General features: G+C 40.5%; 1 protein-coding gene across 5 annotated transcripts in view; it reads right to left on the bottom strand.

Annotated features, from left to right (window-relative positions):
- ODAD2 (outer dynein arm docking complex subunit 2) overlaps positions 1-15,014 on the bottom strand; it is a 266,790-nt gene that overhangs the window by 244,203 nt on the left and 7,573 nt on the right. For 4 of the 5 annotated variants that reach the window (XR_002785889.2, XM_023548824.2, XM_023548826.2 and 1 more), the window contains exon 3: positions 9,576-9,733. The exons of the other annotated variant lie outside the window; for it this stretch is intronic. Coding sequence is in view for 3 of the 4 variants with exons in the window: in XM_023548824.2 (XP_023404592.1) it covers positions 9,576-9,733 (158 nt within the window). In the remaining variant the exon portion in view is untranslated. The remainder of the gene's footprint in view (positions 1-9,575; positions 9,734-15,014) is intronic. 5 annotated transcript variants of the gene reach the window in all.

Genomic DNA, 15,014 nt, shown 5'->3' on the forward strand with positions numbered 1-15,014 from the left:
ATTAAACATCACACTATTAAACAACCAGTGGGTCAAAGAAGAAATCAAAAGGGAAATCAGAAAATACTCAGAAATGAATGAAACTGAAAGCACAGCATACCCAAACTTATGGAACACAGTGAAGGCAGAGCTTAAGGGGAAATTTACAGTGGTAAATGTTCACATTAAAAAAAAAGACAAAAGATCTCAGATTAACAACCTAACTTTACAAGTTGAGGAACTAGAAAAAGAAAAGCAAACTAAACCCAAAGTTACCAGAAGGAAAGAAACAACAAATTTCAAAGCAGAAATAAAAGAAACAGAACAGAAAAAACAATAGAGAGAACAACTAAACCAGAAGTTGGTTCCTTGAAAAGGTTAATAAAATGGACAAGCTTTTAGTTAGACTGACAAAGAAAAAAGAGAGAGAAGGTGCAAATAACTAAAATCATAAATGAAAGGGAGGACATTACTACCAACCCACAAAAATAAAAAGGATTACAAGGAAATATTGTAAAAAATGGTATGCCAATACACTGGATAACCTAGGTGAAACTAACAAATTCTGAAACACATAAACTACCTAAATTAACTCACGATAAAAACAGAAAATCTTGACACAACCACAGCAAGTGAAGAGATTGAATTAGTAATCAAAAACCTTCCAACAAAGAAAAGTCCTGGACCTAATGGCTTCACCAGGAAATTTCATCAAACATTTAAAGAAGAATTAACATAAATCCTTTTCAAAAACTTCCAAAAAAATAGAAGAGGTGGGAACATTACTTAACTCATTCAGAAATATAGACCAATGGGATAGAATTTGGAGTCCAAAAATAAACCCATATATCTACGGTCAACAGATTTTCGACAAGGGTGCCAAGTCCACTCAATAGGGAAAGAATGGTCTCTTCAATAAATGCTGCTAGGACAACTGGATCTCTACATGCAGAAGAATGAAGTTGGATCCATACCTTACACATGTGTCAGTCATCTAGTTCTGTTATAACAGAAATACCACAAGTGGATGGCTTTAACAAAGAGAAATTTATTCTCTCACAGTCCAGTAGGCTACAAATCCAAAGTCAGGGTGCTGGCTCCAAGGAAAGGTTTTCCCTCTCTGTTGGCTCTGGAGGAAGGTGCTTGTCATCAGTCTTCCCTTGGTCTGGGAGCATCTCAGCACAGGAACCTCAGGTCGAAAGGATGTGCTCTGCTCCTGGCACTGCTTTCTTGGTGTTATGAGGTCCACATATCTCTCTGCTTGCTTCTCTCTTTTATATCTCAAAAAAGACTAGCTTAAGACACTATCTAATCTTGTAGATCTCATCAATATAACGGCCACTAATCCATCTCATTAACATCATGTTGTTGTTAGGTGCCATCAAGTTGGTTCCGACTCATAGTGACTCCATGAACAACATAACAAAATATTGCCCAGTCCAGTGCCATCCTCACAATCACTGTTACACTCAAGCCCATTGTTACAGCTACTATGTCAATCCATCTCATTGCGGGTCTTCCTCTTTTTTGCTGACCCTCTACTTTACCAAGCATGATGTCCTTCTCCAGGGACTGATCCCTCCTGACAACATGTCCAAAGTATGTGAGATGTAGTCACACCAACCTTGCATGTGAGGAGCATTCTGGTTGCACTTCTTCCAAGACCGATTTGTTTGTTCTTTTGGCAGCCCATGGTATATTCGATATTCTTCTCCAACACCACAATTCAAAGGTATCAATTCTTCTTCAGCCTTCCTTATTCATTGTCCAACTTTCATATGCACAGGAGGCACTCAAACACATGGCTTGGCTCAGGCACACCTTAGTCTTCTTAGTCATCTTTGGTTTTTAGCACTTTAAAGAGAGCCTCCCCCATGTCTGTCAGTTTGTTGTACTGTGGGGGCTTGTGTGTTGCTGTGATACTGGAAGCTATGCCACCGGTATTCAGATACCAGCAGGGTCACCCATGGAGGACAGGTTTCAGCTGAGCTTCCAGACTAAGACAGACTAGTAAGAAGGAACCAGCAGTCTACTTCTGAAAAGCATTAGCCAGTGAAAACCTTATGAACAGTAGCTGAACATTGTCTGTTATAGTGCTGGAAGATGAGCGCTCCAGGTTGGGAAGCACTCAAAAGATGAGTGGGGAAGAGCTGCCTCCTCAAAGTAGAGTAGACCTTAATGACGTGGATGGAATAAAGCTTTCAGGACCTTCATTTGCTGATGTGGCATGACTGAAAATGAGAATAAACAGCTGCAAACATCCATTAATAATCGGAACTTGGAATGTACGAAGTATGAATCTAGGAAAATTGGAAATCATAAAAAATCAAATGGAACACATAAACATCGATATCCTAGGCATTAGTGAGCTGAAATGGACTGGTACTGGCCATTTTGAATTGGACAATCATATAGTCTACTATGCTGGGAATGACAACTCGAAGAGGAATGGTGTTGCATTCATCGTCAAAAAGAACATTTCAAGATCTATCCTGAAGTACAATGCTGTCAGTGATAGGATAACATCCATACGCCTACAAGGAAGACCAGTTAATATGATTATTATTCAAATTTATGCACCAACCGCTAGGGCCAAAGATGAAGAAACAGAAGATTTTTATCAGCTGCTGCAGCTGAAATTGATCGAACATGCAATCAAGATGCATTGATAATTACTGCTGACCGGAATTCGAAAGTTGGAAACAAAGAATAGGGGTCAGTAGTTGAAAAATATGGCCTTGGTGACAGAAACAATGCCGGAGATCAAATGATAGAATTTTGCAAGACCGACTTCTTCATTGCAAATACCATCTTTCACCAACATAAACAATGACTATACACAAGCACCTCGCCAGATGGAACATACAGAAATCAAATTGACTACATCTGTGGAAAGACATGATGGAAAAGCTCAATATCATCAGTCAGAACAAGGCTAGGGGCCGACTGTGGAACAGACCATCAATTGCTCATATGCAAGTTCAAGATGAAACTGAAGAAAATCAGAGCAAATCCACAAAAGGCAAAATATGACCTTGAGTATATCCCACCTGAATCTAGACCCCATCTGAAGAACATATTTGACATATTGAACACTAGTGACCGAAGACCAGACGAGTTGTGGAATGACATCAAGGACATCATACATGAAGAAAGCAAGAGGTCACTGAAAAGGCAGGAAAGAAAGAAAAGACCAAGGTGGATGTCAGAGGAGACTCTGAAATTAGCTCTCGAAAGTCGAGTAGCTAAACAAAAGGGAGAATTGATGAGGTAAAAGAACTGAAAAGAGGATTTCAAAGGGCGGCTCGAGAAGACAAAGTAAAGTATTATAATGACATGTGCAAAGAACTGGAGATGGAAAACCAGAAGGGAAGGACACGCTCAGCATTTCTCAAGCTGGAAGAACTGAAGAAAAAATTCAAGCCTCGTGTTGCAATAGTGAAAGATTCCATGGGGAAAATATTAAACGATGCAGGAAGCATCAAAAGAAGATGGAAGGAATACACAGAGTCATTATTCCAGAAAGAATTAGTCGATGTTGAACCATTTCAACAGGTGGCAGATGATCAGGAACTGATGGTACTGAAGGAAGAAGTCCAAGCTGCTCTGAAGGCATTGGCAAAAAACAAGGCATCAGGAATTGATGGAATATCAATTGAGATGTTTCCACAAACAGATGCAGTGCTGGAGGTGCTCACTAGTCTATGCCAAGAAATACGGAAGACAGCTTCCTGGTCAACTGACCGGAAGAGATACATGTTTATGCCTATTCCCAAGAGAGGTGATCCAACCAAATGTGGAAATTATAGAACAATATCATTAAGATCACACCCAACCAAAATTTTGCTGAAGATCATTCAAAAACGGCTACAGCACTGTATCGACACGGAACTGCCAGAAATTCAGGCTGGTTTCAGAAGAGGACATGGAACCAGGGATATCACTGATGATGTCAGATGGAGCCCGGTAAAAGTAGAGAATACCAGAAGGATGTTTACCTGTGTATTATTGACTATGCAAAGGCATTCGACTGTGTGGCTCATAACAAACTATGGATAACATTGTGAAGAATGGAATTCCAAAACACTTAATTGTGTTCATGAGGAACCCGTACACGGATCAAGAGGCAGTTGTTCGGACAGAACAAGGGAATACTGATTGGTTTAAAGTCAGGAAAGGTGTGCATCAGGGTTGAATTCTTTCACCATACCTATTCAATGTGTATGCTGAGCAGATAATATGAGAACCTGGACTATATGAAGAACGGGGCATCAGAATTGGAGGAAGATTCATTAACAACCTGCGTTATGCAGATGACACAACCTTGCTTGCTGAAAGTGAAGAGGACTTGAAGCACTTACTAATGAAGATCCAAGACCTCAGCCTTTAGTATGGATTGCACCTCAATATAAAGAAAACAAAAATCCTCACAAATGGACCAATGAGCGACATCATGATAAATGGAGAAAAGACTGAAGTTGTGAAGGATTTCATTTTACTTGGATCCACAATCAACAGCCACGGAAGCAGCAGTCAAGAAATCAAAAGACACATTGCATTGGGCAAATCTGCTGCAAAGGACCTCTTTAAAGTGTTGAAGAGCAAAGATGTCACCTCGAAGACTAAGGTGCGCCTGACCCATGCCATGGTATTTTCAATTGCATCATATGCATGTGAAAGCTGGATAATAAATAAGGAAGACTGAAGAAGAGTTGACACCTTTGAATTGTGGTGTTGGTGAAGAATATTGAATATACCATGGACTGCCAAAAGAACGAACAAATCTGTCTTAGAAGAAGTACAACCAGAATGCTCCTTAGAGGCAAGGATGGCAAGACTGCATTTACATACTTTGGACATGCTGTCAGGAGGGATCAGTCCCTGGAGAAGGACATCATGCTTGGCAGAGTACAGGGTCAGCGGAAAAGAGGAAGACCCTCAAGGAGGTGGATTGACACAGTGGCTGCAACGATGAGCTCAAGCATAACAATGATTGTAAGGATGGCTCAGGACCAGGCAGTGTTTCGTTCTGTTGTGCATAAGGTTGCTACGAGTCGGAACCAACTCGACAGCCCCTAACAACAAAAAGACGGCCTTGCAGCACATTTGTCCAATGCAATGTGTCTTTTGATTTTTCGACTGCTGCTTCCATGGCTGTTGATTGTGGATCCAAGTAAAATGAAATCCTTTACAACTTCAAACTTTTCCCCATTTATCATGATGTTGCTTATTGGTCCAGTTGTGAGGATTTTTGTTTTCTTTATGTTGATGTGTAATCCATATGGAAGGCTGTGGTCTTTGATCTTCATCAGTAAGGGCTTCATTAACATCATAGTGATAGGATTTACAATACATAGGAAAATCTCATCAAATGACAAAATGGTGGACAATCACACAACACTGGGAATCATGGCCTAACCAAGTTGACACATATTTTGGGGGGACAAGATTCAATCCATGACAAACCATATACAAAAATAACTCAAAATGAGTCAATGATCTAGACATAAGAGCTAAAACTAGAAGAAAACTTAAGTGTAATAGTTTGGGACTTAGTTTTCAACAATGAATTCATAGGTATGAAACCAAAAACATAAGCAACAAAAGACAAAATAGATAAATTGGACTCATCAAAATTAAAAACTTTTGAACATCAAAGGACTTCATCAACAAAGTGAAGAGACAACTTACAAAATGGGAGAAAATACTCGGTAACAATATATCTGATTAGGGTTTAATACTCAGAATATATAAAGAACTCCTATAACTTAACAATAAAAAGCCAAACCATTTAATCAAAAATGGGCAAAAGACTTGAACAGACATTTCACCAGAGAAGAAATACAAATGGCCAGTAACTCCATCAAAAGATGTTCAAAGTCATTAAACTTTGTTGTTTTTAGGTGCCATCTAGTCAATTCTGACTCATAGCAACCCTGTGCACAACAGAACGAAACACTGCCTGGTCCTGCACCATCCTCACAATTGTTGCTATGTGTGTGTCCACTGTTGCAGCCACTGTATCAGTCCATCTCGTTGAGGGTCTTCCTCTTTTTCACTGACCCTCTACTTTACCAAGCATGATGTCCTTTTCCAGGGACTGGCCCCTCCTGATAACATCTCCAAAGTATGTGAGACAAAGTCTCACGTGCCATCCATGCTTCTAAGGAGCATTCTCATTGCACTTCTTCCAAGACAGATTTGTTCATTCTTTTGGCAGTCCATGGTAGTTTCAATATTTTTCTCCAACACCACAAGTCAAAGGCGTCAAGTCTTCTTCGGTCTTCCTTATTCATCGTCCAGCTTTCGCATGCATATGAAGCAATTGAAAACACCATGGCTTGGGTCAGGCACACTTTTGTCCTCCAGGTGACATCTTTGCTTTTCAGCACAAGAAGTCTTTTGCAGCCGATTTGCCCAAAGCATTGCGTCTTTTGATTTCTTGACTGCTGCTTCATGGCTGTTGATTGTGTATCCAAGTGAAACGAAATCCTTGACAATCTCAGTCTTTTTTCCATTCATCATGATGTTGCTTACCGGTCCAGTTGCGAGGATTTTTGTTTTATGTTGAGGTGTAATCCACACTGAAGGCTATGGTCTTGATCTTCATTAGTAAGTGCTTCAAGTCCTCTTCACTTTCAGCAAGCAACGTTGTGTCATCTGCATAACACAGGTTGTTAAGGAGTTTTCCTCCAATCATGATGCTGTGTTCTTCTTCATATAGTCCAGCTTCTTCGATTATTTGCTCAGCATACAGACTGAACAGGTATGGTGAAAGGACAAAACCCTGACGCACAACTTTCCTGACTTTAAACCATGCAATGCCCCCTTGTTCTGTTTGAACAACTGCCTCTTGATCCATGTACAGATTCCTCATGAGCACAATTGAGTTCTCTGGAATTCCCATTCTCTGCAATGTTATTGATAATTTGTTGTGGTCACACAGTCAAATGCCTTAGCATAGTCAATAAAACACAGGTAAACATCTTTCTGGTATTCTCTGCTTTCAGCCAGGATCCATCTGACATCAGCAGTGGTATCCCTGGTTCCATGTGGTCTTCTAAATCCAGCTTGAATTTCTGGAAGTTCCCTGTCGATATACCGCTGCAGCCACTTTTGAATGATCTTGAGCAAAATTTTGCTTCCATGTGATATTAATGATATTGCTGGATAATTTCTGCATTTGGTTGGATCACCTTTCTTGGGAACAGGCATAAATATAGCTCTCTTCCAGCCCTTTGGCCAGGTAGCTGTCTTCTAAATTTCTTGGCATAGACAAGTGAGCACTTCCAGCACTGCATCTCTTTAATGAAACTTCTCAACTGGTATTCCGTCAATCCCCGGAGTCTTGTTTTTCGCCAATGCCTTCAGTGCAGCTTGGGCTTCTTCCTTCAGTACCATAGGTTCCTGATCATTTGTTACCTCCTGAAATGGCTGAACATCAACCAATTCTTTTTGGTATAGTGACTGTGTGTAATCATTCCATCTTCTTTCCCCATGGAATCCTCCAGTATTGGAACTTGAGGCTTGAATTTTTTCTTCAGTTCTTTTGGCTTGAGAAATGCTGAGCGTTTTCTTTCTTTTTCTATCTCCAGTTGTTTCCACATGTCATCATTATACTTTACGTTGTCTTTTCAAGCCACCCTTTGAAAACTTCTGTTCAGCTCTTTTACTTCATCACAAACCACAATGAGATACCTCTTAACACCCACTAGGATGACTAATACCAGAAAGACAAAAGATGATAAGTGTTGGCAAGAATGTGGAGATATTGAAACCCTCACCCACTGCTGTTGGGAATGTAAAATAGTACAGCCACTGTGGAAAAAAATTTGGCAATTCCTGAAAGGGTTAAGCATAGGAATACCATATGACAGGAATTCCAGTCCTAGGTATACATCCAAAAGAATTGAAATGAGGAACTTAGATACCTGTACACCAATGTTGACCGAGCGTTATTCACAATAGCCAAAAAAAAAAAAAAAAGGTGGAAACAACTCAAGAGTCTATCAGCAAATGAATAAACAAAATGTGGCCTATACGCACAATGGAATATTATTCAGCCATAAAGAGAAATGAAGTTCCGACACATGCTTCAACAGTGGATGAACCATGAAAACATTATGCTAAGCAAAATAAGTCAGGTATAAAAGGACAAATACTGTATGATCCCACTTATATGAAATACTTAGAATAGGCAGATGCAGAGAGACAAAAGTTCGTTAGTGGTTACCAAGAGCTGAGGAGAGGAGGAAATCGGGAGTTATTACTTAAAGGCTTCTGTTCAGGGGAATGAAAAACATCTGAACATGGATAGTGGGGATGGTTGAACAACACAGTGAATGTAATTAATGTCACTGAATTGTATACTTAAAAATGGTTAAAATGGAATGTTTTGTTATATATGTTTTACCACAATTTACAAAAAAAAAGGGGGGGCTGCTGTCCTAAGGTTGACGCCTTTTTGAAAAGGGGGAAAAGGATCGTCTTCCTATTTCACAGGGGAAACCCTGGTGGCGTAGTTGTTAAGAGCTATGGCTGCTAACCAAAAGGCTGGCCATTCGAATCTACCAGGTGCCCTTGGAAACCCTATGAGGCAGTTCTACTCTGTCCTATAGGGTTGCTATGAGTCGGAATTGACTTGACAGCAATGGGTTTGGTATTTTTTTGACAGGTTCGCTACGAGTCAGAATCAGCTGGATGGCAACAAGTTTGGTTTTTGGTTTATTAGGTATTACTACTTTTAAGATAGTTTCAGAGCACAATTATAGCAGGCAATCAATCTCATTTTTTTGTGCATCTATATATATATATATATATATCTTTAATGAAGAGGAAAATATTTTCCACAGAACTCAATTGAATATAATAATTCACAGAAGGCTGTGACGTCCACAGTGGACTATGGCGGCTGAGAGAAATGGAAAGTGCTATTATTATAGGGTATTTCTGCTAAAGGAAGAGCCTACTTTCATGGTAAAAGGAGCTCACTGTCGTCCATCATAGCAGTAAGGTTGAGGCTGGATGAATGCAGATGTCTGCCCCAGTAACATGTCTCATATCCTGAAATGGATTTTAAAGGGGCTCTAGTCCTTCCAGAAGCGAAGAACCAGTAACCCGTTGCTGTCAAGTTGATTCAGACTCATGGCAATGCCATGCATGGCAGAGTAGAACTGTGCTCCAAAGGGTTTTCAATGGTTGATTTTTTGGAAGTAGATTGCCAGGCCATTCTTCTGAGGTACCTCTGGGTGGACTTGAACCTCCAACCTTTTGATTAACAGCCTAGCACGTTAACTGTTTACACCACTCAGGCACTAGAATGTGGTTCTCTTTAAACTACATGCTAAAATTAACAAAAAATTAGAAACCTAGAAGCCCAGTAATGGTAAAGTAGTAGGCTTTTCATTTTAAAGTAACCATTTGAAATAACATGTTAGCCAGGAAAAAATTAATGATATTTTTATTAAGTTGTGCATACGCATATGACTTCTTAACTTTTAGATTACAGAACATTTTTTTAAAGAAACTATAACAGATGATTCCACCACGATTATGTTTCAAAAAGGTTGAATCACAAACTGGAGTATAAATACCACCTTCAAGACATGCTTGTGCTTCCTTCAGCTTTCTATCTTTGGCAATATATAGCAAGCGTGACAGCTGCCCGAAGTTCCTAACTTTAATTTGCGGTACAGAGAGAAATAGCAAAGGCTCTCCATTTTTATCAACTTCTTCCGATTTGACTGTATTTTCACTAGAAAGTAAAAAAAAAAAAAGCTTTATGTTACCTGCACGTCAGTAGAAGTTAAATTTCAGACATTTAGACAAATTATTCCTGGATGTCATTATAAAACACAAAAATAAAAATACCCCTGGTAAGCTTACCTATTTTCCCACTTTAATCCACACCCAGACTCTTAAATCTCCAAACTTACCACAACCACAGTAAACAATATATCAGGAAAGAACATTTTAAGCAATTTCTTGAATGTCTTTGTTTTTGCTTTTCTAACAATGCCTTGGTTTCTGACATCTTTCAAGAAAAAAAAAAAATCATCAGTTCTACAGAACCATTCAGGCTTTGAGGATTTCTGATGTTATTTTATTTATAAAATTTTTATACCACAGTCATTAGTGGTTAAGAATTTTCTGGGCTACTCTGTGTTTATGACCAAAAAGCCATGAAAATAAAAAAGGCAAGCTAGATCCTCTCTTGTGGATTATTTTCCCACCTCAAACCCCTTAGGATAATGAGCAAATTACTAAACAAGCTTTTCCTGATCAGAAATTACTGAGTCTCCTAGATTTGTGTTCTGCCCAATTTATCAACTCTTTAGGTTGGCATTTAAAAAATATTAAGAAAATGTTTTATGGGAGTGATATCTCTATAGATTCTACCACTTACAGCATTAAGTGAACTGCCTAGTCTTTTTTATTACATACTGATACCCCTGATAAAATTGTCCACATCTTAAGATCTGATCTAACATATTTGAAATTGCAATACAGATAAATGGATGTGAGATGTTGCTAGGTTATCAGAAAGAGTAAATCTCACAGGCCCAGGTTACCTACTACTAACACTACGGCCCACCACCCATCTGTCAGTTTGTCGTACTCTGGTGGCTTGTATGTTGCTGTGATGCTGGAAGCTATGCCACCAATAGTTCAAATACCAGCAGGCTCGCCCATGATGGGCAGGTTTCAGCAGAGCTTCCAGACTGAGGCAGACAAGGAAAAAAGACCTGGTGATCAGCTTCCAAAAATCAGCCACACAGTGGCTGCAACAATGGACTTGAGCATACCAACAATTGTGAAGATGGTGCAGGACCGAGCAACATTTCATTCTGCTGTACTCATGGGGTCACCAGGAGTCAGAGCTGACTCAAAAGCAGCTAATAACGACAACAACAACACTACTTCACTAGAATATAAACAAGAGGATAGGGACTGCAGTAGGCAGAATAATGGGCCCCCAAAGACGTCCACATCCTCATCTCCAGATTCTGCGAACACGTTACCTTCCATGGCAAGAGAGGCTTTGCATTTGAACTAAATTAAGTACCTTGAGATGGGGAGATTATTCTGGATTATCCAGGTGGGCCCACTGTAATCACATGAGTCCTTATGTGGGTCCTTATAAGGCAGGAGGATCAGAGTCAGATAAAGACGTGACGGCAGAAGCAGGGGTCGGAGCAATGTGGCCATGAGCTAAAGAATGCAGGTGGCCTCTAGAAACTGGAAATGGTAAGAAAACTGATGCACCCCTAGAGCCTCCAGAGGGAATACAACCCTCTGAACACTGGATTTTAGGACTTCTGACCTCCAGAACTGTAAGATAATCAGTCCATGTTGTTTTAAGCCACTAAGTTTGTGGTCATTTGTTACAGCAGCAACAGGAAGTAAGGCAGAGACTTCATCCCTCTCGCCCACTGTGCTATCCAAAGTACCTGGAACAGTAATGCATGTAGAAGGCGCTCAATAAATATGTGGAATAAAGGAATGAATAAAATACCTCCAGACCTGCCACTGACATACACCGTGTACAAAGTATATATTTTCTCTAAAATAAAGCTTCTGGAAGAAAGTCCTTAGGCTTGAGGCGATTTCTTAAAGGCCTGTACTAGGGCAGATGAGCGGTGCGGAGGATGCCGGTAGGGCTAACTTATAGGCTGACTGAATGGCAAAACCATCAAGCTACTTAACTCTGAAAAGTGAAACTCCTGGTGAGAATCTGGAGGGCTAGGGGCACAGGCGGCATTTTTCATTGCTCCTTCCAACTTAAGCCTGCAGCTTAACAGGGAACGAGGAAGTAAAACCTGCTATCGAGGGAATATTGAAGAACAGGCGTCAGTTTCCGGGCTCAGAGTTTATATAACGCCTGAAGAATAAGCTCTTGGAAAGAAAAATATTGTATTCACCTCATGAAGATCAAGAAGAACGTGCAGCAAACGCAATCCGCTGGGCTGATCAAAAGACATTTAAACTGAAATTTGAGTAAGGGGCTAGAAACACTCAGCTTATACTATAAAGCCAGCAAGCAGGAACAGGCCTTACTGATTTAATCCTCAGTGTCTAGTTCGGTGCCCAGAACATAGTAACTACTCAATAAATGTATGTCTAAGTAATAACCTAGGATGTAAGGTGATAGTTGAGAAACTACTCAGCAATTCTCAGGGACAAAAAATAAAGCCCAATAACAGAACCCATAGCCACTGATATTACTACCGTGACCTAGAAATTTTACCAAAATACAAGGATTATTGTCTCATAAAACAATACCATTTTAAGGTTGGACCAAACCTTGTTGCTGTATGCCATCAAGTTGATTCTGGCTGGTAAAAAACAAAAGCCAAACCCATCGCCATCGAGTGAATTCCAATTCATAGCGACCCTCTAGGGCAGAGTAGAACTGTCCCATAGGTTTCCAAGGAGCAGCTGGTGGATTTGAACTGTCGACCAAATTTTGGTTAGCAGCCCTAGCTCTTAACTACTGCGCCACCAGGGCTCCTCTTCTGGCTGATAGTAACCCCATATGACAGAGGTTTCCTAGGCTGTAATCTTTACAGGAATAGATCATTAGGTCTTTTCCTCCACACAGCCACTGGTGGGTTCGAGCCACCGACCTCTTTGTTAGCAGCCAAGCACTTAACCATTGTGTCACCAGGGCTCCTAAGCCAAATCTCGGAGACCATGTAATTCAACCCTTTGTTATACTGATTGGGAAATCAAGGCCCAGAAATTGGTAAGACTAAGTGTGCATTACTGGGGAAAGACAGCCATCGCTCAAGTGCCTTGCCTTCCAGTCCATACAAAACTTCTATGAGGATATAATTTTTGCCTCAACTCTATACATCCTGGAGGCAGTGGAATGATATTCATAACTAAATACAGCAATCTTAGAGCAGATATGATTTTTTAAAATAATTCAAAAAAACAACACAGTTCTGCCAGAGAAAGAGCGAAAAGCACAGGTAATAGCATCTTCACAGAGTAATTCTGAATGCTTATCAAACTGATAAATTTCCCAGGCTATGTATGTTCCAGAGAATCAAAGCCCCTCCTTGGCTCCGAGCGCCACCAGCGGGTGGGGTCACCACCGAGCGGTGTCATCTGTTCTTACTTGAGAGTGAATTGGGGCTTCGTTCTGAGATGTCTGAGGAAGATGAGTAATCCCATCTTCCAATAAGAACAAAAGAAATGTAAAATGGCAATAAGAAGAAACCTAAAATTTTCATGAAAATGAAAGTAGAGATATTTTCCCCCCTAAACTGAAAGTGGAGCGATGATGACAAATACTCCAGGATGAACGACAGCACGCTGGGATGACTCTAAAGGGAAAGACTGAACTGAGCAACATGTCACAAGTGCTGTGTCTGTCCAGTGACTTAACAACAGCTAGATGAGAACACAGAGACTGCTGAGTCAGCCCTGCCGGCTGTTCTATCCTTGAGCAATAACTGAAGGTGGACAGTGCTGAATGAATGAAGTATTTCTAGACTTGCCGGTGACATGCATTGTGTACAAAAGCAAGTCTTCTCTAAAAGAAGACTTCTGGAAGGATGCCCTTAAGACAAAAGGCAGGAAGATGGTGGGTGAAACGTAAAACCTTTTCCATATGCAACAAAAGGATCAGCTTCAATACCAGATGCCTACTGGCGTCATTCAGAAAAAGGCTGATCAGGCTTTTACGGAATGCTACAGAGACAGCATTTGGAGACGCACAACATGAAAGCGAGAAGTGAGGCCAAAGTATAAACACATTCCAAAAATATCTTCAGAGATGAACAAAAAGAAATAGGCTACCTACTTCAACTGACTTTCAGTACAGATAAAACTGGCCTATTTTGGAACAATACGCCTGAGAATGTATATCCACAAGGAGAGGAATAGGCCTTTGTTTTAAAATATCAAAGGACATTCCTACTTGGTAAAAACACAGCCAGAGACATCAAGCTTAAACCCTTCATGATGACTTTGGCCTTCCCGACTTAAATGGACTTAACAGGTCTGAAACCTGTTTGGAAGGAGAACAGCTTCCCCCACTGTAAAGAAATGCATAAACAGAGTACTAGGGGCTAAAAAAATACTAGCAGCTAAGAAAAGAGAGAGAGTGCAAACTAAAGGGCAAAGAATGAGGTGGCTGGGATTATGTTTTAGTAATAGATGCCTCTGACCAATGAGGGCATCTCTGGTTTACATCACATGTTATGTTGCTAGAAGTAGCAGACACTCAGTGGCTATGGGTTGCTAAAACTTCTTTGATTTGGGGAGTAGAGTAAGGGGTATGGTCAAGACCTGGATGTGAAACCATTTGGTATTCTCCACTATTGCCAAATCTCAGATGTATTCCTCATCAGGGCAATCAATACCTGGCTGGTTTTCATCAAGGCCACACAGGTAGGGTTTCCTTCAAATGTTGTTGTTAAGTTGCCTTTGAGTCAGCTCTGGCTCATGGCAACCCTATGTACAGCAGAAAAAAATGCTGCCCAGTCCTGCACCACCTTCATGATCGTTGCTGAGTTTGAGTCCGTTGCAGCAGCCATTGTCAATCCATTTCATTAAGGGTTTCCCTCATCTTTGTTGGCCCTCCACTTTACCAAACACGATGGTCTCCTCCAGTGATTCGACGCTCTGGATATGCACCCAAAATAAGTAAGTGAGTTGAAGTCTCAGGCAATATTCTGCAACCCACAGAATTTTCATTGGCTAATTTTTGGGAGTAGATTGCCAGGCCTTTCTTCCTAGTCTGTCTTAGTCTGGAAGCTCCACTGAAATCTGTCCACCTGGGTGACCCTGCTGGTACCCGGAATACCAGTGGCATAGCTTCCAGATCATAGCAACATACAAGCCACCACAGTGTGACAAACTGACAGATGGGTGGTGCTTTCTTCAGATACAACTAGTGATATTATCAAACCCCGTTCATCCTTTCGAACTTTAAAGATATCAATAAAGGTCAGAAACCAAAATAATGGATAGAAAAATTGGCCCAAGACCAAGTTACATGGTAAATTTGACAAAAGACAAACAGA

The sequence above is a fragment of the Loxodonta africana genome, chromosome 4, assembly GCF_030014295.1.
Source record: "Loxodonta africana isolate mLoxAfr1 chromosome 4, mLoxAfr1.hap2, whole genome shotgun sequence".
Classification (NCBI taxonomy): Eukaryota; Metazoa; Chordata; class Mammalia; order Proboscidea; family Elephantidae; genus Loxodonta; species Loxodonta africana.